The following is a 25,755-nucleotide window of genomic DNA, read 5'->3' as shown; positions in this document are numbered from 1 at the left end:
CACAACCTTGGAATATACTAAAAACCACTGAACTGTACACTTTTAAGCAGAATTTTGTAGGACGTGAATTACATCTCAAAAAAATACTTAGCAGGTTGACTCAGAAGCCATTCCAGGTTGTCATCAAAGAAGAAATGGACAGGTGGGCAAGGGCCCATTACACACTTCTTTTTAGCTTCATACAGGTAATGCGTATTTATTGAAAATTTTCTTCACCAATAATGGTGAAATCAAGACCCAAATTACAAAACACGACGGCAGTTGATACTTATAAAAATAAAGCGAAGGGCTATGTTTCACAGATCTGTGCAAGTTTCTTTCAAAATCTCAGTCTGTCCTCTCATCAAAAAGGAGATCACGGCATCTGTGTTGTTCCTCATGCTGTAATAGTAAAAAACTGCGTTCTGTTGACAAAAAAAATAGATTTGCTTCCATACAGCACAAGTCTTTAAAGTGACTTTTCCCCAACAATAAATATAGAAAATAGCCTTTATGGAGCACGTCTAGCTTGGTCAGAGCCGTTTCCTCCCCGACAGCCTTTAGAAGTCGTCCGAGTCTTTGGTGCACGGGCGGCCGGCGAGGTCTGACTCCAGGCTGCCCCGCGGGGCCCTCCCGCGGCCCCGCGCCCCGCACGACCCACCCACCGTGAGCCTGCGCTCCTCGCCAGGGGAGGCCCGCTCGGCACAGGCTCTCAGCACAGGCTCTCAGAGCGTTGCGAGCAGGGGGACCCCGGGAGCCCACGGTTCCGCCCGCCCACCGCGGCCACCCCCAAAGGCGCTCCCCGGCGCTCCCAGCCGGCCGGGCGGACGTCACACCGAGGGGGCCTTTGGCGGGTGAAGCTGCTGCACGAGCTGAGGGCGCTTCACCCTGGGCTTCCTCCGCTTGGGCCTGCCCTTGGCCTTGTTGATCTGCACCACAAAGAAGGCCAGGACCACCATGGCTCCCAGGAAGGCGAAGACGGGAATGGTCTGGCCCACCTCCTGGTTGTAGCGGCCAGGCATGATCCCTGCGGGAGGACAGCAGGGGACGGTCAGTGCGCACGGCCGTGGCCTCTGTGCCTACGAGGTGAGCTGGGCTCGTAGCGACCCAGAGAAAGAACGAGAGAGAAGTGCATCCAAACTCTCAGACGAGGGCTTCCGGGGGGCAGGGGGTGGGGTGTGAGGTCTCCGCCCCACCTCCCCACCTGTGCTCCCTCAGAAGCCAGCGTGGTCCTTCTGCTGCCGCGGATAATCTGCAACGGGGGCACCCTACCTCTGTTATCATGAAAACCACGGAAGACGGACAAGTCTAGGCGCTGGTGTTACACTAGCCGGGTGGCGGGAAGAGGGAGGCGGCCTGGCGGGAAGGTGAGGATGACCGGCCACGCTCCCGCCGCTGGGAAGGCCTCCCGCAGATGGGACACGTGGTCGGGAACTGAGAGTGGCCATCAGAGGAACCTGAGTTTGTGCTGTCACACGGCTCTGTAACTGAGCGACACTGGGGTTCCAGAACTAACCTTTATCAGCGCACCCCGGGACCTGCAGGCAAGGCCCTCAGGAGCTTGACGTCAGCACACAAAGTCCCCAGGGTTGGACCACGTGGGCCAGGATAACCCCTTCCTGATCCCTGGAGTTCCTGGCCAATTCCTAACACCAGGAGAAGCGCCCCTGGGGAGCTGTAAACTCGTGCAAGAGCACAGGGGTTTCCGGAACAGAAGAGGAGCCCACACTCTGCTGGAACGACTTGGTCCAATCATCCCAGATAAAGGATGTCCCCGACAGTCCAGTGAGGCCAAAGCCATTATGTGGCGGGTGGTGGGGGGGACCATTTGATGTCACTTAGGGTGAGGGACACCCCACATTTAACTGAGAATCCCAGCTCAGGGAAGTCCCATCCTAGGGGGGCCGGGGCAGAGAATCGGTGAAGACGTCTGGGTTGAGGGTTCAGCGGCCATGCTGTGACAGACGGACATCATAAAAGAAATTCTAACTTGAAAATTCAAGTCGAATTTTTTAAGAGACGACAGCAAGTTAATCCTTTAGGTCTGCTTTGGGCCTTGTTGATTTGTACCACGAAGAAAGCCAGGACCCCCGTGGTCCCAGGAAGGCAGAGACACGAACGGCCTGGCCCACCTCCTGGGGGACAGAGGCAGGCTCTTTTGAACAAACACGTAGTATGAGTCAGCCCAGTAGGAAAACACCCAAGAACTGACCTCCAGGAATGTCCCACGCTCCACTCTCTCCCGGAGACAAGGGTCTCACTTGAGGGCGATTTGGTCGGAAGCTGGGTAACACCACCTTGTCCAGGTCGATGGAGAGTAACTTCTGGTGTTTCCAAAGATTACTTTAGGAAAACGGATTCAAACAAAATAAAAATAAGCAACTGTACTGGCCCAAGGAAACTGAGCCAATCCCTAAGAAATAGAAAGTGACTTAAACATTAATGTGAAACGCTGTCCCACCTACGTCTACCTAAACACAACTGTTTAGGTAGACACAACTGGCAGCACACTTCCAGGCCCCGAGACAAGAACGTCAAGTGAAGTCCGTACACACAAGATTCAGTTCTAGAGGGTTTACACCACTAGCAACTGGAGCCTGCCTTGGCCTCAACCAGAAACGTCACCCAGAAGGAGAGAAAACTGCACGTAACCTCTGAAAGGAGCCGGCGGACACAGGCGAGTGGACACGACCCGGCTGGAAGGTGCGCAGTCTCCACCGCGAGGCAGCAGAGCCGTGGGCACTACTCTCTGACGGACGCAAACCACGGCGGCAGAGGGGGTAGACCTGGTGCCAGGGGCCAGCTGTCACCTTGGTCCTCAAGGACACCCCTCTCAGGAGGCAGAACAAGGCAGACGCACAAGTAACCGAAGCGTGGACAGAAACCACGGGAATGAAGGAATGAGCATCTGCCTAGCCTGCAGGGCCACAATGAGGAAGAAAGGAAACACGTGTGCTTTGCAAAATGTACTGGACTTGCTACGATGGCACCACTATTCATATCACTAATTCTAAGATCTGAAGAAAAACGTATTCAGGCCAATACAGCTTGTAACTGAGGAAGAGAGGCTGGTACACTGCCAAGAGCAGCTGGGAAGACACAGAGATTAGAGCCAAGAGTGCGAATGGAAACTCTGAAGACTGCTGTGGCTCAAACCAGTGAAAAGAATAAAATATGCTTTTGCAAACTATGAATTCGCCATTTTTCCGCTTCTCATTCATTTGGCAATCGCTGGCCCATCTCTCACTTTGGCCAAGAGAGAGCAAAGAGTTCAGTTCTATCAGCAATCAGGACGAAGGTCAGCAGGAAGCCGACAGACACTGGCTCTGTAAAGAGGTTTTCCGAGCAGGAAACAGTTAAGCTGCTATCTTGCCCGTCCAACCGGGCAACTGCTCAGAAAATGCCGAGTATTATAACCTGTTCTATTTTATGTAATTTAACTTTACTTTTCAGGCTTAATCAGTCTGAAAATTAAACTGACAATGCTAAGTTACAGAATCAATGACATTTAAGCTTTATAACCCTGCAGGTGAATATACATGGGGCTGTATGTTAATTCTCACGGTGCTTTCCTGTTCTGGAATTTAACTACCTGGCAGTGGCCCCTTCTCGTTGAGCAGACGGGGTGACAGTGCACCACACTATCACTTGAGAATTGTGTCACAACGTCCCGATGGGAGGACAGAAGGTTAGCCTCACCCAGGGGCTCCTTACAGGTCTGACATTCCTGCAACTGCTCTGGGTACGGATGCCTGACGCCCAGGAACGACACTGGGAAATGAGTCCTGGTTTCAGGAACGGAGTGGACGCCTGCACTCAGCACTGGGTTGACGGACCCCGAGCCTTTCCAGGGCTCTCTGACACTGTCTCGCATCACTTCAGAGATTCAGAATCTAGACCTAGATCTAGGTCGATGAGAACTGAGAACAATTTTCAACAAGATGTGAGATGTGAGATAAAGGTGAAGCCTGGTGGGTATATTAAGAAGGAATTCTTGAGAGCGACAGTGAAAATCAGATTCTAGGAGCTGCACAGCATCAGCATCCTTGACGGGCCAGGCTGGGACTTGACGTGTTGTTCGATGTGGACACACAGACACCAAGGATACTGTTATCTATGCTCAGAGTCCCAAGCAGCACCGTGGAGAATAACTGGGTTTCATGAACCTCTGCCAACAGCCACTGTCTACTGGGCACGAACTGCTGACCACAGCTGGAGTTCAAGTCTGGTTTGAACACTAGGATGATGATAGGTTATAAATAAATGAGATGTAAAAATGGAATCTTATCAGAAATTTTCAAATGATGGCATGGTAACTGAAATGGAAAAGTACTCAGTAATTAAAGTTTCAGGACCAACAGTGCTGATGAGTAGAGAGCGTAATGAATCTACAATTCTGTTTTCCATCGAGCATGTTCTAAAGATGACGTGCTCATCACTCACTGAGCGAGTGGCGCACTCAGTGCTTCTGTTCACGACAGTAAAGCAAAGGAAGCTTCGGGGCCTCCTGCAGGCAGCCCCCTCTTCGTGGCTCACAACGTAGACAGTGGCCCCCCGTGCCCTGCCACACACCCCCCAACACCTGTACACACGGAGACCCAAACAAAGTGGGCAGGCTGCGGTGGGGAGAGAAGGCAGGGGCCCCCCTCGAGGGGAACCTGCCGCGTGCGTGAGGCGTGCTGCCTGTGAGGGGGAACAGCTGCTCGCGGCGTCGCTCAGGGAAGCAGGAGCCGTGGGGGTGGGACTGCTCCCACAGCCATGCCCAGAACATGGGCCCCTGCGTCACGTACCAGGACCTCAAATCTCCTCACCAGAGCAGGAAATTGTCCTGCTGGGGCCAGCCATGCCCAGGAGAGAAACAGGGAGAGGGACTGATCTAGAGAAAACCTGGAACCAGCGGCCTGAGCTGGCTCTTCTGCCCGGCAGGGGTCACTTAATTTTTGGCTTCTGAAAGGAAACGACAGAAATGAAGAGGCTGAGCTTGACAGATGGAGAAGCAGGCAGATCAACAGCATCTGTCGTGGTTAAGAAGTCACTTTACCAGGGACGACACTCGGCCCAGGGTGAGGGTACAGACGCAACCCCGGGCCCGGCGACAGGCCCGAACCCAGATCTACTCCTGAAGTCTCTGCCCCCGGGTGTGACACAGAAAGACCCTGTCTGTATCCCAGAATTAACACCACACGTGGGGAGCGCTCAATTCCCGAACCTTGAACTAAAAGGAGCCAGAGCTTCCCTTCAAGGGGACATCACTGTCAGATCACAAGCTTTTTAACCAAGAACCAAACAAACCTAACGGGAGGCTAATTACCCAAAGCAGTTTTTAGGCAGGATACCACCAGGGTGCATAACTCCAAAGGTCAATACGGGAGTTCGCTAATTTAAAAAAACAGGACAAGCTAGACTTGATTATTCAATAATGATGTCAGTAAAATTCCGCTCGCTCTTATTAAAAAAAAAAAAAAAAAAAAAGGCAATGAATCATAAACCCAGCAGGAGTGGAAAAGCACAGTGTCACCAACCTGGGAGCCGTCTCATTCAAAGGCTGCGGCTTGGCCCACGACAGGTGCGGACAGGCCGGCAGCGCCCGAGGCTCAGGGCCTCCCAGCCGGGCCTCAAGGACCTTGGAGTACCGGTGCAGATGGTTCCCTGGGCAGCACCCATGCCAACAACCGGGCCATCGTTGTTAAGAAGATGCAGGGGGAAAACAAGGCTTCATTAGTTGTCTGTCTGCTTCCCGGCCGTCAGGCCCACTACACGCGCTTCTCACCTGTCTGCCAGGTGCTCAGGGGCGAGGCCTGGCTGCTGCCGAGGGTGAGCGAACACATCAGGATAGCCGCTCCCTCTATGGTGGCCATGCTGTACACACGGCAGCGGCCAGGCCACCCCACTGACCGGAATGACACGCACTAGGCTGTACTCGGGGAGTCTAACCTGTAGATACACTTCGTGGAAACAGCTTTTTCCTCTTTTCAAATATTTAATGCTCAGGCCAAAAAGAAAATCTGCATTTTCAAAATTCAAAATTCTTTTTTGTTTTTTTGCGGTACGCGGGCCTCTCACTGCTGCGGCCTCTCCCGTTGCGGAGCACAGGCTCCGGACACACAGGCTCAGCGGCCATGGCTCACGGGCCCAGCCGCTCCACGGCATGTGAGATCCTCCCGGACCGGGGCACGAACCCATGGCCCCTGCATCGGCAGGCGGACTCTCAACCACTGCGCCACCAGGGAAGCCCCAAAATTCTTTTTGCTTCTCAGATCTGTACCATCCCTTACTGCAGCCACTGCCCACATGAGGCTACTGAGCGACTGAGGGGGTGGGTGCCACATGTTTAAATAACGGCGTTCTGGTGAATGGGGCTAAAGAGTTTTATCACAATGAACTTAACCTGTTTCTTTTTAGTCCTTAAATGTGGCTACCGGGAAGTTCAGAACCACACCGCAGCTTGCACCGAGGGTCCAGGGACAGCCTGGGAATAGGGGGCTCAGACTGCGCGGCCACCGGGCTGTCACCCGCTAGGCGACCTGGGGCCCTGTCTCTTCTGTGAACAGGAAAGAAGCACCTATTTTCAAGGGTCCCGAGAGGGCTTAGAGAGTAATCCCTGTGAGCATCCCCGGGCTGGCGCCTGGTACCTAAAAAGCGCTCTGAGCTGCCGGCCGCTCCTCCCAAGAGCCTGTCTTGTGGGAGCCCGTCTCGTGGAAGGACACGGGTGGGGGCGGGCACCCCCCGCAGCCACTCACCTTCCATCCTCTCCGGAGCCACCGAGTGCGCTCCGCTGGGGGGGCGCTGCCGAGCACCCGAGTGGCTGAGGCTGGGGGGCGTCACCCCGTATGATGTGAACTGCAGGAGCGCATCCAGGAGCCAGAAGCAATCTGCGGGTTCAGCAACAGGCTGCTTAGCAACTAGATCTGTTTACAGCGACCTCTACAGCAAAATCAAAGCTGGCCCCCGAACAAGGGGGAAACGGGACGGCAGAAGGTCGGGTCCCAGTACAGCCCTGTTCGTGAGACACTCGCGTCCTCCACGGTCATCGGCAGCCCACGCAGGCCTCACTCCCAGCCCCCAGGCGCCCCTCAGTTCTGGGTTCCTTACGAAAAGGACAGAAGGGGCTCCTGCAGGGACGGTGGGACCACGTGCCACCAGAGAGCAGAACCGCCCGGAGATCGGGGGTCTGCGAGAGAGGAGGCGAGAACCGGGCACCAAAGCTCCCGCCAACGCCCACAGGCTGTCCTGGGGGAGGGATCTAGATTTTCAGGTGAGGGTAGAGCCAGGACCAGTGGGTGCACGCCACAGGGAGGTGGGTTCAAGGTCAACGCAAGTACAAAGTCTAGCGGTTTGGGCCACCCTGAGTCAGTGGGCCCCGACCACTAAGTAGGAAAGCTGAAAATGGTCAGTTACTTTGGGGGGGTCATCCCAGGGAGTCTAGGTGCTGGGCTACACTCAACAGCCTCCGTCACAGGGCCACGCAGACGGATCCTTCCTATCAGGAGACGAGGAGCTGCACGGACTTTAAACCTGGGATCACTGCTCCCCAGCGGCCACCTCCCCGCCTCCCATCAACACCAGCACAGACGGGGTGAGGGTCACAGAGAGGGGACGGCAGGACGCACTTGTCTCCCGACGGAGCACCCAGTCCTGTGCTCCTGGCCCCAAAAGCTCCTCCAGGCGGACACGGGAAGTGTAAGGACCAGGACAGTCTCTCAGGCATTTACAGTTTTCCTAAAGACTCACCAGAGATCTCAGGTCTTAAAAGACAATCTCTGTAGAAATAAAACATTAATCTTCTTTCAACTATGACTTTAACCTTCACTTTGGACTGTTTCAGAAGAAAACGTTCTATGGATTTATATGAAATGCTAGGAACGTAGTCACTTAACCTTCACATCACAGAGAGCGAGAGAGCGAGAGAGGGAGAGGGGGACGGACGCAGCGCAGACGCCCAGCTCATGCCCAAGCCGCCTCGGCCCCTCTGCCTGCACATGAGGACACGGCTCCCCCGGCCCCTCCTGCCCCCCGTCCTCAGGGACCTGAAAGACTAGGTTCTGGTCTGGTCTGGTCATCATCTCACCAGCAAAAAGACGGAACACTTGCACCTGTCCATGCCTCCTTTGCAAAATGAGAAAAATGGAAGTCTTTGGCCAAGTTCAAACCCCCAGATCTGAAGGTGCATCGAGAGAGGCCGAGGAAGAGGAGGGGCGCTAAGGACTAGCTGCCCCTCTCTGCCCCCACCTCACACCCAGCCATGATACCAAGCACCCCTCACGAGGGCCGAAACTCCCGAGTCTGGGATGAGGGCCAAGTGCTGGAAGAGGGTGGGTCAGACCTGAGAGGGGGACTGCGCGGCAGTGCCAGGGACACAGCCTCCAGAGGGGGACGCCGGGGAGGGCAGAGACCGGGTAAACTGGCCTCCCCACCAAAACATGGGGGGGCCTGGCCTCCGCTGGCCTCAGCACAACGAGAGTGGAGGGGAGGGCAGCGCAGCCTGCGAGCGCGCTTTTGTTTTGCTTATTAAACACGCCCAGCCCGAGATACCTATCAAAACATCCCAAGCACCTGGCTCACCTGAGCAGCCTCTATGTACCAGCATCTCATGGGTGCCTGTCCAGGGACAAGGGGGAGAAGGGGCAGGAACCTCAAAGCCACCAAGGCCCACCCGCTGTGGCCGCACCAGCACTTCTCACCCTTCTGCCGGTGACTGTCATCCAAGCAATTGGAGTCTCCGTACAGCACGATCCGGCCTCCACCCTCAGCCGGGATCTGATACAGCCCCAAAATGGGGACGTTTTCAACAACCGCTGTTTCCTGCTTTAAGACCTCCAATCCTGAAACAACACAACAGAAACAGCAGTGAGAAGTTCTGCGGAGGAATGAGCAACTTTCCAGTTGCCCCTTTACCTTGACATTTAGTCCATAGGACCCCCTGCAAAAAAAACCCACAGCAAAATCCAATAATCACAACAGTGCCAACTTTTAGGATAAGAAAACAACACGTAAAGTGCCACTAATTTGGGCTGTAGCAAAACTGACGTATGTGTATACGTATATTCCCATAACCCTCCTTTTCCATTTTCACTTGAAATGGTGGCACACAGTATTCACAATCCTAGAGGCGTTGCTTCTCCCTTTTTATCCACCAAATCCAAATTCTTGTCTCTTCTTATTATGCTGAGAGGCTTATGTCTTCGCATCACACACACAGGTGCCTCTCTGGACACAGTTATACACACTGGTGCCCAGGCTTCATGCTGAAAACCTGAAAGCTAGGACAACCAGAACTAATTTTTAGAACATACGCCCACGTAGTTTTAGTTTAGATTTAAGGTATTTGTTACATGAATCTCATAAATACAGTACAAACGTTCCAACAGCAGAGACTTCTCACCTCTGCCCAAACAGACAACACAATTTACAATGCTGACCACATCAAGAAGCCAACAGTGCACAGATGCCACGGCAGCAACTGCTGGTGACGCCATCACATAATCAAAGTCTCCACCCCTGAAGCAAACGGATGCCGCGCACTGGAGACGACACACGTCTGCACCAGGATCCAGCATCCACTGCGCTGGTCACACCTAAAATGTCTGTGGCTCTAAAAATGCAGCGCTTCCTGCTCTCTACGTATATAATCCCACTAGGAACTGAGTGGAGGGGAAAACAAGATTTTCTTGTTGGGAGGGAGAGACACGGCAGTAAAACAAGATGATGTGGGGAAGGTGCACACAGCATTGCCACTTGGCCTCGCGGTTTGACAAGAGTTTTGTTTCTGACAATAGGGTCCTTTTTGATCCAGCATAACCCAGATCTTCAAATTCCTATTTTGTACCCAAAAGATTACTCAACTTAAAGCCTCTCTGAAAATAAAAAGTCCCTTAAAAAGGATTCCCAGCTAATTAATTTTCATTTTCAGGCTAGCAGAACACCAAAATAAAGTATGCACCCTTAAACCTACTTTTGATTCCTCTCCCCCCACAAAAAAAGGAGCTACCAGATGGCAACAAGTTGACAAGGAGACCACGGCCTTCACCCCAGGGGAGTTTCCAGAAGCAACACTGCCCTGTGAGCAACGGATCTCAGAAAGAATTACTAAGCCACGGTAAACTGCGCCAGGGGACTGGGAAGACAGGATCATTTATGTTCTTAAAGTTAAAATATACCCTTGTGAACACAGAACTACTTACTGACTGACTCTGCCCTGACCGGAAGGAAAGAGCCCCTTCCAGGCAACACAGAAGTAAATTATACATTTGCAGACACAAACCGATGAGTGAGAAATCCTGACTTCTTGTCATTTTCAACTAGGGAAACTGTCCCCAACTTCCAGTTACAGAAAATGACAGACTTCACAAGGAAGGAGGCCTTCCATTCTGAAACGGAAAATATCAACTTGCACGAGGAAATGGATCCAGCCTGTGAGTTTCCACGAGCCCATCACATCGGTCATGGAATACTCTCTCACAGCCTCGTACAGGTGAGAGGGACACATGGTGCGGAACCCTGGCTCTGGAGGGCGGGGCTGGCGGAAGACCACCCTGGGCCAGGACGGGGGCGGCTGCCACCTTCGGAAAAGGCAGAGGCAGCCCGGGGCACCCCGCTCCTCCCACACCCCGGTTTGCTCAGCGCACTCAGCAGTGTCACAGGTACCGATGCCAGGGCACGTGGCATCGTTTGCCTTCCTAGGTGATGGCTGTCTGTAGGAAAAAGGCAAAACTGAAAGTAAAGAGCTTTCTTCCCTTCTAACTCTTCCGGGAATTTTAGGAGATGACTGTAGTATTCTTTATCGCTCACACAGTTAAGAAGTTCAAAGCACAGTCAACGTTTTTCTAAAATTTTAGTAACCTGGCAATCACAGAGCAGAACAATTCATAAACAGTGACAAAAATTTCAAGCAACTTTGAAGACAGTCAAAAAGAGACCCTACAAATATTCGAAAGCCCCTCTTCTCCTGTAGGAAAGTCAACTTATTTCGCAGTGGTCACTACACACACGTTCCAATTAGTAGCAAGAGACTATCTTATCTTTCTACGTATCCCCCAGAACATATTACACAAGACGTCTCACCTGAAGTACCATACACATACTGCAAAGAACTCTTTCAAAATCCAAACTGCTAATGGGTACCGGGTTTCTTTTCTGGTGATGAAAATGTTCTGGAATTAGATGGTGGTGATGACCGCACAACTTGTGAAAACACCACAAATCACTGACCTGCACACTTTAAAAGGGTGAATGGTAGGTGAATTACATGTAATAAAACTGTGATTGGGCTTCCCTAGTGGAGCAGTGGTTAAGAATCCTCCTGCCAATGCAGGGGACACGGGTTCGATCCCTGGTGCGGGAAGATCCCACATGCCGCGGGGCAACTAAGCCCGTGCACCACAACTACTGAGCCTGCACTCTAGACCCCGCGGGTCACAACTACTGAAGCCCCTGGGCTTAGAGCCTGGGCTCTGCAACACAAGAGAAGCCACTACAAAACCATCAAAGACCTAAATTGGCTAGAGGTGGCTTTAGTACATAAATCTAGTTAAAGTTTATTTTCTTATAACTTCAAAATGAAATTGATAAAAGCAAAAACAGCAAGAGAAATAAACTGAGATCAGTATGAATTTGCTTTAAAATTCATCTTAAAAATCTATCTTCTTGGGCTTCCCTGGTGGCGCAGTGGTTGAGAGTCCGCCTGCTGAGGCAGGGGACACAGGGTCGTGCCCCGGTCCGGGAAGATCCCACATGCCGTGGAGCGGCTGGGCCCGTGAGCCATGGCCCCTGAGCCTGCGCGTCCGGAGCCTGTGCTCCGCGACGGGAGAGGCCACAACAGTGAGAGGCCCACGTACCGCAAAAAAAAAAAAAGGGAAAGAAAGAAAAAGGGAAACCAGAAAGTATACGAATAGCATTCCTTACCTTGGTCCTTAAATGTCTGTGTTATCACTATGCCATCTTCTGGAAATTTAGCAATGCTGCACCCCGACGCATAATACACTAGAAAACAGTCGTTCAAAGTTAGAACCTAGACACACTGAATGCTTTCATCAGCAGCTACTCATTTACCGCAGATGCGATCTTTAGACATTACGTATTTTCTAAAATCGTCTCTAATCTTAAGAGAGGAGCTGCTATCATTGCCTGGTCACACAAACTGCAAGTAATTACCTCAAAATTCAAGCTGAATTATTCTATTAATCTAAGCCTTCTGGGTAGATTTTAGAAGTTGGAGCTGTCAGACTTGGGGACAACCTAAGTCAGGATGAGCAGAGTTAGCGACAGTAACGTTCAAGACATTGTTTTAGAAACTAGCCACCAAAATGAAAGGGGGGGGGACTTCTTAAATGAGATATGCCAATATTTCATAAACAGAATTTATACATTATCAGGGGCCTGGAGGGGTATGACCTATTTGGGAACATACAGGACACAAAGAACCTTATAGGTGGTACCAGAGTTAGGAATGCTCGCAGGAAGTATTTTCATTTTAAAAATCTGGACAAAAACTAGGGTTAACACCCAGTGTCACAGGTGCCCTTTGTGAAGACACTGCACAGTTCTCTCCACAGACCCTGCTTACTTAGGTGAAATCACATCATTCTCTCTCTCTGAAACTTAGACTTGAAAGACGCACGGCTTCTGCTGGCCCATCTCTGGGAATGGTGAGCCCTACTAAAAACAAACACAAAACCTTACTGTCATGGTTTGCCAAGGTAAAGTCCCCCTCGTACAGGCCATCGCTGAATCCCATGTTCCAGACCGACAGCAGCTCATTCAGGGCTGGGATGTTGGCTCCTCCGGTGTCCGGCATCCACCACTGCCTGTGAAGGTGACAGGGACATAATGAAGGACTGAAGCGTCCCACACACCCCTGATATTTTTGTCACAAAGCTGACTTCTCCCACCAGAGTCCAGCCCCTCCACACTAGGTTTCAGCTTAAAACGAGCCTAACTGCCTGGACTTCACTAACACTGCAATGTAAATGCTCCCGCCAGTGTGCAGAATAAAGCAAATTTATTTCATGAAATGCACCACATTTAACATAAACGCACTGCATATAGAGCCTAAACCTTGAGAGGATCAGTAAACGTAGAAAGAAGCTCGTGAAGTTCAAGCCACAGACTCTAAAGAAAGAACATACATCATAAGGATGAGCTATTCATAACACGCTGGGAATTCTTCATCGATAACCAATCTACTGAAAGGTTTCTTTCACTAACTGTCTTCTTGGTGCATTTAAATGTACACAGATTCGGTGAAGGAGAGGTGGGAGAGCGGAAAAGAACTAAACAGAAATTTAAAGCCAAAGAGGGTCTAAGATCAACAAGGACGAGGAACGCTTTCAGTCACAGCTTGGGTCAGTGAGCAGTTTACTTCCTTCCCAAGCAACTTTCAAGAACATCTCCGCCAACGAAGAGAGAGCCTGTCGGAACCTGACAGCCGAAAGGACCACCGACAGGCCAAACAATCTACGTCTTTGCTGGGTGGAATTTAATTCCCAGAGAGTCAAATTTCTTACCCAAACACCAGTTCGTATCAGTACCTCGTGTTTTCGTCGTAAAACTTGACCTTCCGCATCACGGACGTGTTGTACCAGTCGCTGAAGACGATGAGCGAGAGGCCGTTGCCCACGTCCCTCCGGAGCTTGGCCACCTCCTCGGGGAAGTACTCCTCCTCGCTGTCCACCATGAGCAGCGTTCCTGAGGGACAGAGCCCAGGGTGAGAGCAGCGGCCACCGCGCCCACAGGCCCCGCCCACAGGGCCACGCCCACGGGCCCCGCCCACAGGCCCGCGCCGTTTCAGGAGCATGGTAGTTCACCGGCCTCAGCAACTCCAGTCACTGGCCTCTGGTACTCTGGCCTGTGCCCTGTTCCGCTTTACAAGGGGGTGAAAAAGAAAGGATCAGGGTCCAACAGCACGCGGACACCAGCCAGCTGCGGCCTGTTTCACTGGTGATGCTCTATGTGAAGCATATTCACTCACCCGAAGAGAAGCACAATTCTGTGCTAGAGTTTCTTTTAATTAAAAAAAATAATACAACAGAAGTGTACAAATGTCCTTGCCCCCGGTGATTCTGAGAGCTTCTCATTTCAGCTGAACACTAGGAACACGGGCCACTCTCTCTGGTCCTGGCCGCCACTGGGAACGGGAGAGCCTACCCTGCCGCCACCCTTCCCCAGCTGAGCGGGACCGCCGCGCCGGCACCTCGTGCCCCTCACCGTACTGACTGGCGTCAAAGCACGTGAAGGGGGAGCCGAGGACTTCGACGAAGTACCCCATGCTTCTCAAGTGCTGATACATGTCCCTGAAGTTGGTGTGGATGTGGTCGCCATTCCTGAAACACAGGAAGCCCGGCACTAAAGCCAACAGCCCTTACTCGGAATAAAAGCCGCGTGGCCACAGGGCACACTTCTGAAGGAGCAGCTCCACCGCCCACAGAGGCCTGGGAGCCAGTACACTGGCACGAAAGTCAGCCTTTCAGACCAGCTCTCTCCGGGCTGCATATAAAGTGGGTGATAACAGGAAATCACCTGCGCGGCCCAAGCACGAAGGAGATAAGATGACAAGAAGGTGTGGCCAAAGAAATGTTCCATAAAGGGCACCGAAGCGTCACTCTAGCGGTGGCACGGGTGTATAAGGCCAGCAACCACCTGCACTGGACAAGTTCAGCATGGCAACGCAGACGCGCTGGGAGTGAACTAGGGTGGTCACACACAGGTGACCTTACATCACTGCCACTGATCACCTTTCCTCCTGTCCCAGCCCCGCGGAGGAAGGACAGGGGCGGTGGCGGGGACGGGCGCCGTGTCTGGCAGCCACTTACCAGTCCAAAGGGTCGTTCTTCATCCTCAGGTTATCCCTGGGAAAGTAGCCGGGCGGGTAGCGCAGGTTGTGGTACTGGTCCCAGAGAACCCTCTTGCTTCGAGGAGGAGCGGGGATTATCTTCACCTTAATTGGGAGCTTCACTGTTGAGGTCTGTTCTGCACCACTGTTTGACTGAAAAAAATAAAAGAAATTTCAAACGTCCCTTTGGCTCAGAAGAAACTTTCAGGTTTTCAGGTTGGAAACCTCACTTCTACTTATCAATTTAACCCAAACAGAACACAAGAATTTCTCACAACAACGGTAGGAGAGGACATTCGTGTATCATAATTAATTCCATTCAGAATCATGAATTCAATTATGAATGGTTTCAGAATTCAAATTTAAGGCACCTGGTTCCTAAAAACGACTAGACTACACAGCATGAGCCCTACATTTTACAATCATTTTAAGCCTGAAATTTGGCACAGAACAGCCCACCCACGCCCCGTTCACCAAGCGGGTTGTGACCCCCCCTGCTCGCCGGGCCAGGACCCCCGTGGACGGCGCCTCACAGCCCAGCGCCCGGCGCTCAGCCCGTCCCCCTTTGCCCACGAGCCCCTGCGCGCGCACTTACGTCCACCTCCGCCGGGGAAGCCACGGTGACCGTGACGTGCCCCTGCGCGACACCTTCCCAGGAGGCGGCCTGCTTGGTGACGGAGATGGAAATGGCCAGGTAGCCCGACCAAGGCCACAGCACTGAGGAGTAAGAGAAAGCCACCTCGATGCTGTCTCCGTTCTGTGGTAAGTAGGGCTGCCACTCGGGCTGTGGGAGAAAAGAGGCAGAGGCTCAGGTGAGAAGCTCTGTCCGGGTCACCGCCCGCTCAGCCGGCACCACGGAGCCCGTGCCCAAGGCCGCCGTGCAGCGCCAGGCCGTCACCCACCGGAGGAGCCTAGGGACACCACCGCTGACCAACCCCGCCTTTAAAGACAAGTTCCCCGCAAGCTTAAAAGGAGGCGGGCGGGGGTCTGCTTCTTCAATAATCTGTGATTTATCCAATCTAGAGACACTCCTTTTCACAGAATAAAAGCATGGGAAAGATGTGGCAGTCACTTGACTGCCTTTCTGAATTCAACTGTTTCTCCACCAAGGTCTGGAGAAGATAGATGCCTTTCTGTGTATTGTGATGAAATCTCCGCCATCCTGCTCCGTGCTGTTCAGTCCTGCCTGGGACAGGAATCATCCCTTTGTCCAGCATATCCCACCTGTTAGTCACTCAGGAGCTGGCTCACTTATCAGATCAACTGCTGGGATATCGCAGTGCTTGTGTCCAGGTCTCCCTTATCTTCCTTAATAAGGTCCCAAAGTGCAAAGGATGCTGGCAATTTGGATATGTCAAAGAGAAGCCATAAAATGCTTCCTTTATGTGAAAAGGTAGGCGTTCTCAACTGAATAAAGAAAAAAAATCATATGCTGAGGTTGCTAAGATCTATGGTAAGAAGGAAAAAAAGAAATTTATGCTAGTTTTGCTGTTGCACCTCAGACTGCAAAGTTACAGCCACAGTGTGTGATCGGTGCTAAGATAAGATGGAAAAAGCATTAAATTCGTACAATAAGATATTTTAAGAGAGAGACTACATTCAAATAACTTTTATTACAGTATATTGTTATAATTGTTCTATTTTATTATTGGTTATTGTTAATCTCTGAATGTGCATAATTTATAAAACTTTATCCTAGGTATGTATGTATGTATAGGAGAAAACCCAGTATATATAGGGTTCAGTACTATCCGTAGTTTCAGGTATTCACTGTGGGTCCTGGACCATATATGCCCTGAGGATGGTTGGCAGGGAAGGGGGGCCGGCGGGGGGGGGGGGGTTGCGGACACACACGGCTTGACGAAGAGCTTTGCATCTGCAGAGAACTTACAGAAAAGAATATTCCCAGGTTTGGGGTTAGATCTCAACTGGCTCTATGCTTAACGAATCACATTGCTTGAAAGGAATAAAATAATAAAACGACATGGCTGTAAAGTGTCACGTCAGGTTCTGAGCCAGCAACAGGGCAGGCGGAGTGCGTGTGGCACCCGGAGGAGGCCTCTCCAGGCTTGGGGGAAGGCGAAAGGGAAGCACGAGTTGGGAAACGCACATCAGCTCGCACAGCGAACCAACGTTTCAAGCTAACCTGAACTACTCATTTCCCTCACAAGCCAGAGTGCAACGACATACTCCCCCGAAGCGAGTCGGCATGTTAAAAAAAACTGTGAAAAAGAAGAAAAATATTCGTAGGGCACAAGACCACTGGTTAACAATAGAGAAGAAAATTAACTTTTATCCATCGCTTGTAACGTGTATCAAGTTAATTCAACACAGGTGAAAACATTAAATATTTAACAAGCATAAAAGGAAAGTGAGTAGAAAATAAAATTGAGATTTTATATTTCTGGAGGGATAAGCTTCTAATTTTTGAAACAGAAGAACTCACAAAAGATGAAAATTCAACTACATGTAAAAGTGAAAACTTTTACAGAACCGCCCCCCGCCAAGTTTTTAAACCACCTCTAACGTTAAAGAGACAAGAAAACAATAATCTGGGCAATCTTTTTGCATGACACACAACAGTGGTTAATCTCTCTATGAGATGAAGATCTTGTTCGGATTCACAGGGACAACCTAAATTCTAGTGAAAAATGGGCCAAGGAAATGAAACACGAATTCACACAAGAGGAAGAACAATCAGTAAACAAGCATGCAGATACGCACCTTACAAATCATTCAACAAGGTACCGACTACCCCCTGTAGATTTAAAGTTAAAAGATGAACCATGCAGCAATGAACCAAATGTCCACCGACTGACAAAGCGGGGTCTTATCCACACAATGAACCACTCTTAAGCCATGAAAAGGACTGAAGCACTATATACACTGCAATGCAGATGAGCCTCTTTAAAGACATTACGCTCAGTGAAAGAGGCTAGTCACAAAGACCGCGTAACATACCACTCCATTTATAGGAAACGTCCAGAAAAGGTAACTCCATGGAGACAGAAGGGGATTAGGAAATGCCACGGTCTGGGGGAAGGGGAACGGGAAGTGTTAACAGGGGTTTCTCCTTCAAGTGATGAAAATGTTCTGGAATTATCCAGTATGATGGTTGTTGCACCACTACTTGTGAATATACTAATAACCACTGAACTGCACAATTTAAAAGGGTGCATTTTATGGCATGTGAATTTTATCTCAATGTTTTAAAACCTCATGCAACTGGGAAAAAAAGGACGTACCACCAGAGCAGAGACACTACCCCGCTGTACACCATCAGTGGCAGTCTGAGCTGATGCACCTCTTTTGAAAAGAATCTGGTATTATGTACCAAGAGCCATCAATAAGGTTCACGCCCTCTTACTTGGGATTCTAATCCAGGGAGTTTATGTTAATAATTCAGAACAAAAGAAAACGATATATACAAAGATATTCAGTGAGATGTTTACAGTTGAAAACCACCTAACTGTTCAAGCAAGAAGAAATAGTAAGCACGTTACGATTCAACAATTCTACATAGTATTAAACAACCATTAGAAAGAACATCGGTGCTTATATATAGTAACATTTTTAAACGTTTATAACGTGAGAACTGAAAAAGAAAAAAGACTAAATTTTTGTCTACCACACAAAGATAACTAAAAATATCTATTTCAGATAAGGGCTGGAAAAGATCCTTTTTTTTTTTTCCTTCAGGCAACTGACTTTACTAATCTCACAAAATCATAAGAAATGTACTTTCTGTGATAGCTTCATGAAAAGTGAAATCCTGCAATCAAGAAATAGGTGAAATGAAGGACTCGGAAATGAAAAAGCAAGGATGAATACAGTAAGTGTTGGTGGGCACTGAATCAATTTAAATACACCTATTTCAACAACTACAGTGCTTTGTTAGAAAATATGATTTGAACTTTTTCTTTCAAATCGTGGCTCTAGAGTGTGTAGGGCTGAAGTCTCTTTTCTGCTCTCTTTCCCGATCTTTTATTTTTGTGATAATGTTTATGTAGTAAGTGTAAAACAAATTACAAACACAAAATTCAGATAAAGACCATGCCTTCTAAACGTGAAGGCCCGTGTGTCCTCATTAAACAATAAAATAATTATAAGTGAGCCTTTAATTATAGACGGTTCAAACGCAATTAGCTGATTCAGGCGTCACACTCACGACGCCAAAGTAAATGAGTAGCACACTGGCCTCATTACTAAATCCCTGACTTACACACAAAGCACTCAGGGGAGAACAAACCACCACTTCCAATCGCCCGGCACCCAGACAGGAGGAGGACCTGTCCCTTTTAACTGCAGGAGTAAATCTGGGCCACGTCTAAGTTCACCGCTGGCCAGAGGGCAGTCTCACCTTGTCTACGATTCTTCCTGTGACACCCATGCCGTTGAGGATGGTGACGTTGACGATCGTTGGCATCCCTCCGTAGTAGATGGGCTGGGAGCAGTAGGGCCACATGTAGGGACACTCGGTCAGATCGATGTAGCTGGGGCTCAAACTGAAACAAAAACTCCAGTGTTACAGTAGACGGCGTCAGAAAGCATCAACGGGGCGGCCCTGAGCCTCGGAAGGGCCTGCCTCCAGGGCTGCCCTCGGCTGAGGTCTGGGAACTTGGCTTCAGAACGCGCCCTGTGCTGGCGAGGCCTCCTGGCCAACCTGCCTCACCGGCAGCACAGCGGGATGCGTGGGCATCACCTCTCCCCTCTGCGAGCCTGGAATCTGGTGGCTGCGGCGGGTGGAGAACGAGTATGTGGCCAGCCCCAGAGCAGACCTGGGACTCAGTCTCAAGGCACTGGAGCAAAGATGGACTTTTAAGTAACTGGAGCGGGGACCAATGGGTGGTCATTCGGCAAAAGATAAAATTAGATCCCCACCTCAGACCACACACAAGAATAAACTCCAAATGGATCAGATCCTCTCAAGTAAATAAAAGAGAGCCCACAAGCATTAGAAGAAAACATGGGTGAGTCCCTCCTTAACCTCAGTGCAGGGAAAGGCTTTCTGTGCCTCAAAATCCAGGGGCAACAGCAACGACAGACTAACAACTATGGCTGTTAAAAAAGAAAAAAACCACATGGCCAAGAACACTTTCACAAAGTCAAAAGGCAACCAACAAACTGGGTGAAATACTTGCAATAGAGGGTTGCTCACCCTAACATAAGAACGCGTAAAAACTGAGGGACAAAAACCCCAGAAAAGAAAAATAGTGAAAGAAATGAACAAACACTTCACAAAAAAGATATAAAAACAGCTCTTAACTCTAGACAAAGTGTTCAAACTCACTCATAACCTGAGAAAGGCAAATTAGAACAACACTGAGATAGCACTTCTCACGTGTCAGACTGGCAGAAAGTAGAGCATGGCCGGACACTGCAGGTGAGGCTCTGGGCAGACAGGCAAGCTCCCACGGCACAGCCCTTCTGGAGGGGAAGGGAGAGACCTGGAAGAGTGCCCTCTGTTCTCAGCTTGGACCGAGCAACCCCACTTCTAGGAACCTTCCCTGGAGACACACCTCCAACAGAACTAAAATGCACAGGCACAAGCAGCTTAAAATTACAAAATACTGCACACAGTTTCAATGCCCACATATAGGTATGTGCTTGAATAAACAAAGGTATCCACACTAAGGAGGAGAAAGATCTCTATGAACCGACACAAAGTGATTTCCAGGATACTGTTAAGTGAAAAAAGTACAAGAGAATATTTATAGTAATGCTGTCCTTCACGTAAGAAAGGGGATATGAGATGGTAGGTATGTATCCGCTCATGTGTGAAAAAAGAAATGCAAGGATAAAACAAAAACTCATGGCGTGGTTACCTATGGGGGTGGAGGGAAAGGGGCAGGGGGAGTGGCACAGAAGGGTTGAGGGGAGCCATACCTGGCCCGGTGCACTCTGTGTGCAGTTCCAACCTTAGAGCCACAACCCGATACATAACTAGTTGAAATCAACCAGGATGTGGGGGGAATCCGAAAAGAAATAGAAATGCTAGCAAATGAACTCAACTGCTTTGAAAATAAACAGCAAAACCAGATTGAAAGGGGTGTAGTGGGGAGGAAGATGTTAACCTAGATCACTGTGACAAACAGTAGACTACGTGCTATAAAGATGAAAAGAACTACACGCAAACAATCCTCTAGTTAGTATATCTGTTTTCAGCACGGTACGAGCTAGCAGTTCTAAAACTTGTCCACAAGTGTGTACCAGGACTGAGCAAATAAACATCGTGGCGAGTGACAGCCAGGTTTCTGGCTGCTGGAGAAGGAGAGCCAGCAAGAAGGAAGGACTCAGGATGAGGGCCGTGGCGTCAGGTGGGATCAGGAGGCAGACGACTTCACGGACAGGCACAGAAACAGGTACAGGTGTGTGTGTGTGCAGACACTCGCCAGCTCTGTCTGCTGAAAGGGGCTAGAAACCACTATGAGCACAGCTGCCAAGAGCACACCTGGTGCCCAGGCATCCGTTGCTAAACCCACTCTCCAATTAAAGGACCAGGGCTGCTCGGGCAAAGAAGCGATACCAACACTGGGCACAGAAATGCTGCCAAAAAGTGAGAAAGCGCCCCCCAACTGATGGAGACATGTTGAAAAGACACGGGAGCCAACCAGCGGGAGCCCTAGAGAGCCAAACCTGGGGCAAATGAGCAATAAACAATGCCACTAATGCATCATAACCCACAGAGTAAAATAAGTACCTATGTGTCCACGCTGATATAACTGAATAAATGAGAGGAGGACAGCTCTTCCTTACAGCAGAATTTCATTTAATAAATGCTGAAGGGAATGAGAGAAACAGAAAATCACCAGGGGACAATCTCTACAGTAAGAACTGTTACAGGGAGGAACCATCAAAGGATGCTAAACTTAGCGATGGAAAGTATGTTAAGAAGCAAGATCATCTGCTTTTGTTTTTTTAAAATTTTTATTGGAGCACAGCTGCTTTACAATGTTGTGTTAGTTTCTACTGCATAGCAAAGTGAATCAGCTCTACGTATACATACATCCCCTCTTTTTTGGATTTCCTTCCCATTTAGGTCACCACAGAGCACTGAGTAGAGTTCCCTGTGCTATAAGAAACAAGATCACCTTCAAGGGCACCCCCACAAGACACTTCGCAGTCACAAAGGGACAGTCACTGCAGTGGACACCTGGCAGAGCCACTCACCCCACCAGATCTCCTGCTGCGGAGCCCAGCTGATGGACGCCGGTGGACCCTCCACTACATCTGTGCCAAGGACTGAGCGCAGAGGGCACCAGGGTAGGCCCAGCCCTGGGGGACACAGGTGCCTCTACCAGGCGACGGCGGTTCAGGGAATCTCGGTGACCGGGAAGGTTTCGGACCTGTGCTGGGTGTGAGGGTCCTCCTCCCTCCTCGCCCCTTCATCCTCCATAGGCCCCTCCCCCAGGAGGTCTCTTGGCCGTCTGAGTCCACGTTGGCACCTGCTTCCTAGAGGGTCCAGCCTGACACGTCACCTCAACTTCATAATGCAGGTGAGCAGCACCCAGAATAAAAGGAAGGACACTGAGTCAACTGTCCCAACTGGAGGAGACCAAGGACACGCGGCGACTGAACGCAACGTGGGTGCTGGACCAGGCCGAGGACGTGGGTGGGAAAAATCTGGGTGAAATCCAAATACAGTCTGCAGGTTGGCAGATGGTAACGTATTAGTGCCAAGGTCCAGGCTCTGAGGCTTCTACTATGGTTATGTAAGTTGCTAACGTCAGGGAAAGGTAGTGAAGGGTTTATGAGTCCTCGTGCACCAAGTTTTAAAACTTTGTTGTAAATCTAAAATCATTTCAAATTAAGAAGTGAAAAAGAATTCTTGCCAAAAATACAGAACCTCACTAATCACGAGAAAGCATCGGAGGACTCAGAGTCATGAATGACACGACAGATGAACTGTCAGGGGTCTGGGGGGACCAGGGAGACATGGCAACTGCACGCAACGTGGGGGCCTGGACCCTGGACCAAAGAACACGAGGGGAGCCGGCCACTGCGCATCTGTCTGCAGACTAACCCCAGCACAGCATCGGGGTGCACCTGTCAGCTCTAGCAGAGGAATCACGGATTACCGAAGTGTTGGCCTGAGGGGAAGCCGAGGAGAGGGTATATGAGAACGCCCATACGATTTGTGCAGATTTTTATAAACCTAAGATGATTTCAAAGGAAAGTTGTACAAAGTAAAAAGAAATAGGAAGCCACTACCTTAAACCCCTGACGTTACAAACAGCAGAACATGAGGAAGTGGGGAGCAATCCTGTCGGCAGTGCCCCGGCAGAAGCAGCACTGCAAAGCTCTCCCTGAGGCCCCTGAGCACTGTGTGACTGGGGCTGGTTCCATCTGGAGGCTAATACTCTGTGCCGAAGAGCCCGGTGCGGAGAAGAAAGGCCTGTTCAAAAGGAAAGCACACCGACCTGGCCTGTGGCTTGTAGCTGCTGAGGATCTGGTAGGCTCTGAGAAGGTCCAGCTTGCCGTGGCCTTGTTCAAACATATTCACGCCGGGCAGCCTCCGGGCTGCTGCAATCAGGGCCTGCTTCATGCTGGCCGGATTCACCAGCTCCCGTCTCTGGACTGTGCTGGGGGCAAATACCACATTCGCTCATTTTCTCTCAGCAACAGAATGAAAACCAGACTATCCCTACCCTGTTCGTGCGCAGTCATGTGACCTCCAATCTTGATCTGTATCTAACAGGAGCTTCGTCGGTAAAACTCATGCAAGATGCGAACGAACGTGCTCGTTTCTGCACCTGCCTAGGGACTGACCACTCATCAGCCTTACGCGTGGCTTGTGAGAACACGGACTCTTGGGCTAGCGCCTGTTTTTACTAAATCGATCGGGAAAACACATCTTCCCACTAACTTAACAGTCAACCTCAGAGGTTGCAGGAGACGAGAACAGGTAGGAGTTACAGGCTCCGGACACGTGGACACAGCCTGGCCGGGAGAAGGGAAGGATCGAGGTGGGTCCTGCGGGGACTCGAGGCAGCGTGGCCAAGAGGCCCGGCCTCGGAGTGAGGCCCACTGCGTCCAAGTGCTTGTTTTGTTTGGAGGCCTGCGTGTGACGCGTCACCCTGGTGGGTCAGGCCTGGTAGAGGGTTCATCATCGGAACGCAGCTGGACTCGGGCAGCGGCGCCCAGACATTCTCACTTGCTTTAGAACACCAGCATTAAAACACGCATTTTTGCGTATCTACATATTATAATTACAAGTAGATTTCACGCCCCTAAGTGCAGGGCAGAAAATCCAGTAAACAGTAAAGGAAAAACTGACTCGACTAAGTTGCTAAATATTCTTCTGCGATGACGGGTGGTCGAGGAGTGTAGGTGGACCTTTTCTAATAGGTCTAGAGGGGAGATCCGACTTAAGGAGAAGTGAGGGGAGGAAAGCAGCATCAAGTCTTACTGGCAGAAAAAAAGAACTGCTCACAGCTCAGCCACAGATTTGACAACCCGCCTCCCGCCGACAGCGCAAGACCAGGCTCACGCTCCTCGCCGGGCTCTAAGGCTGGAAACGAGGAAGCACTTCTCTGCCACTCGGCATCTGTTATGAGCTCCTTCTCACACCATAAGAGCATTTCTGACCCACCACAGAGGCATTTTACCTGCTGCAGGGAGATGAGGAAAGCAAAAACTTCCTCCCCACTGAAAACATCTGTACGTAGAGAAGCCGCTGGGCTGGCCACGGAAGACACAACGGCCTCCGCTCCTCGCTCCTCTGACAGCAGGAGGCTTGACGGGCTCATCTAACGCCCACAAGAACCATCTAAGAAAGAACGGACTCCTGCCTCTTCTGTAGAGACAGGGTGAGGCTCCGGGATGTGCTCTATATCCAGCCAAGCTGGTGACAAGCGAGACTCAGCTCCGGGTCCCGACGCCACCTCCTCCCAGCCGAGCCACGCTCACCTCACCAGCAAGGTGACAGCGCCCGCCACCACTGGGGAAGCCACGCTGGTCCCCGAGAGCGCCCGGCACCCGCCTTTCACGCCGGAGCCCCTCACTCCAGCGCCGTAGGTGACAATGTCAGGCTTCATGCGGCCATAGCCTCCTGGCAGCTCCTGTAAACAAAAGCAGGGTGGTCTCTACCACGGCACACACACTGGCACACGGCCACGTGCAGTTATGAGTGAATAAAACCAGAACAGAAACGTGGGTGAGCTAAACACACTGTAACCTCAGTACGATGCTGGTTTTCATCTGAAATTCACTGCAATTCAGAAGAAGCTTAAATGACAGTATACAAAATAAAATTACTTTTGGTGCGTTTTTGTAATGACCAGCATGACAGTAATGCCATAAAGCATTATAAAAGTGAATATTTTAAATTTTGCTAACATGCAAGGCTGAAAACTGGAAACTGATTTATTTCTAGATAATTTTAAAATTAGAAATATGCTAGAAAAATCAGAAAATTAAAATTAAAAATCAGGGAAAAAAAAAAAAACATTTTCCTTTACAAGGAAAAAAGTAGAGGATATGACTGGATATTTCAATCTGTCCCCAGAGGGGAAAGGATGACTTAGAACAGTGAGTATATAACCGTACGAGTAACCTGGGATAAGAGTTTAACTGAGAACTCTCTTAAGCTTCCCAGAAACTGGGGCAAAATGAGAATTACAATAGGAGTTATGTTCTGTAAGCAAGAGGTACACCAATTTCAAGTGAAAAGATCCTTCCCGGCAACCAAGCATAAATGGACTCTGGATCCTCACACGTGGGACACTGAGCAAAGACGTCTTCACCTGCAGCTCCACAGATCATTCAGGAACGTTTCTCAAAATGCCGTCAAAACACAGGCCTCGGGCTTCCCTGGTGGCGCAGTGGTTGAGAGTCCGCCTGCCGATGCAGGGGACACGGGTTCGCGCCCCGGTCCGGGAGGATCCCACGTGCCGCGGAGCGGCTGGGCCCGTGAGCCATGGCCGCTGAGCCTGCGCGTCCGGAGCCTG

At 50.4% G+C, this 25,755-nt stretch overlaps 1 protein-coding gene across 1 annotated transcript in view; it reads right to left on the bottom strand.

Moving 5' to 3' along the window:
• Nucleotides 1–737: 737 nt before the first annotated feature.
• The window catches only part of MBTPS1 (membrane bound transcription factor peptidase, site 1), a 51,320-nt gene continuing 26,302 nt past the window's right edge, over nt 738–25,755 (bottom strand). Inside the window, exons 10-23 of the mRNA XM_007452523.1 lie at nt 24,716–24,867; nt 23,227–23,388; nt 19,167–19,311; nt 15,402–15,590; nt 14,787–14,959; nt 14,182–14,297; nt 13,506–13,662; nt 12,658–12,782; nt 11,881–11,958; nt 8,661–8,801; nt 6,720–6,851; nt 5,502–5,628; nt 2,192–2,322; nt 738–1,006 (exon numbers count right to left, since the gene is read on the bottom strand). Of these exons, the coding sequence (XP_007452585.1) occupies nt 810–1,006; nt 2,192–2,322; nt 5,502–5,628; nt 6,720–6,851; nt 8,661–8,801; nt 11,881–11,958; nt 12,658–12,782; nt 13,506–13,662; nt 14,182–14,297; nt 14,787–14,959; nt 15,402–15,590; nt 19,167–19,311; nt 23,227–23,388; nt 24,716–24,867 (2,025 nt within the window). The 3' untranslated portion in view covers nt 738–809. The remainder of the gene's footprint in view (nt 1,007–2,191; nt 2,323–5,501; nt 5,629–6,719; nt 6,852–8,660; nt 8,802–11,880; nt 11,959–12,657; nt 12,783–13,505; nt 13,663–14,181; nt 14,298–14,786; nt 14,960–15,401; nt 15,591–19,166; nt 19,312–23,226; nt 23,389–24,715; nt 24,868–25,755) is intronic.

The sequence above is a fragment of the Lipotes vexillifer genome, unplaced genomic scaffold (genome assembly GCF_000442215.2).
Source record: "Lipotes vexillifer unplaced genomic scaffold, Lipotes_vexillifer_v1.1 scaffold443, whole genome shotgun sequence".
Classification (NCBI taxonomy): domain Eukaryota; kingdom Metazoa; phylum Chordata; class Mammalia; order Artiodactyla; family Lipotidae; genus Lipotes; species Lipotes vexillifer.
Note: the sequence above shows the minus strand (reverse complement) of the source record. Positions and strands in the feature narration are given on the sequence as shown.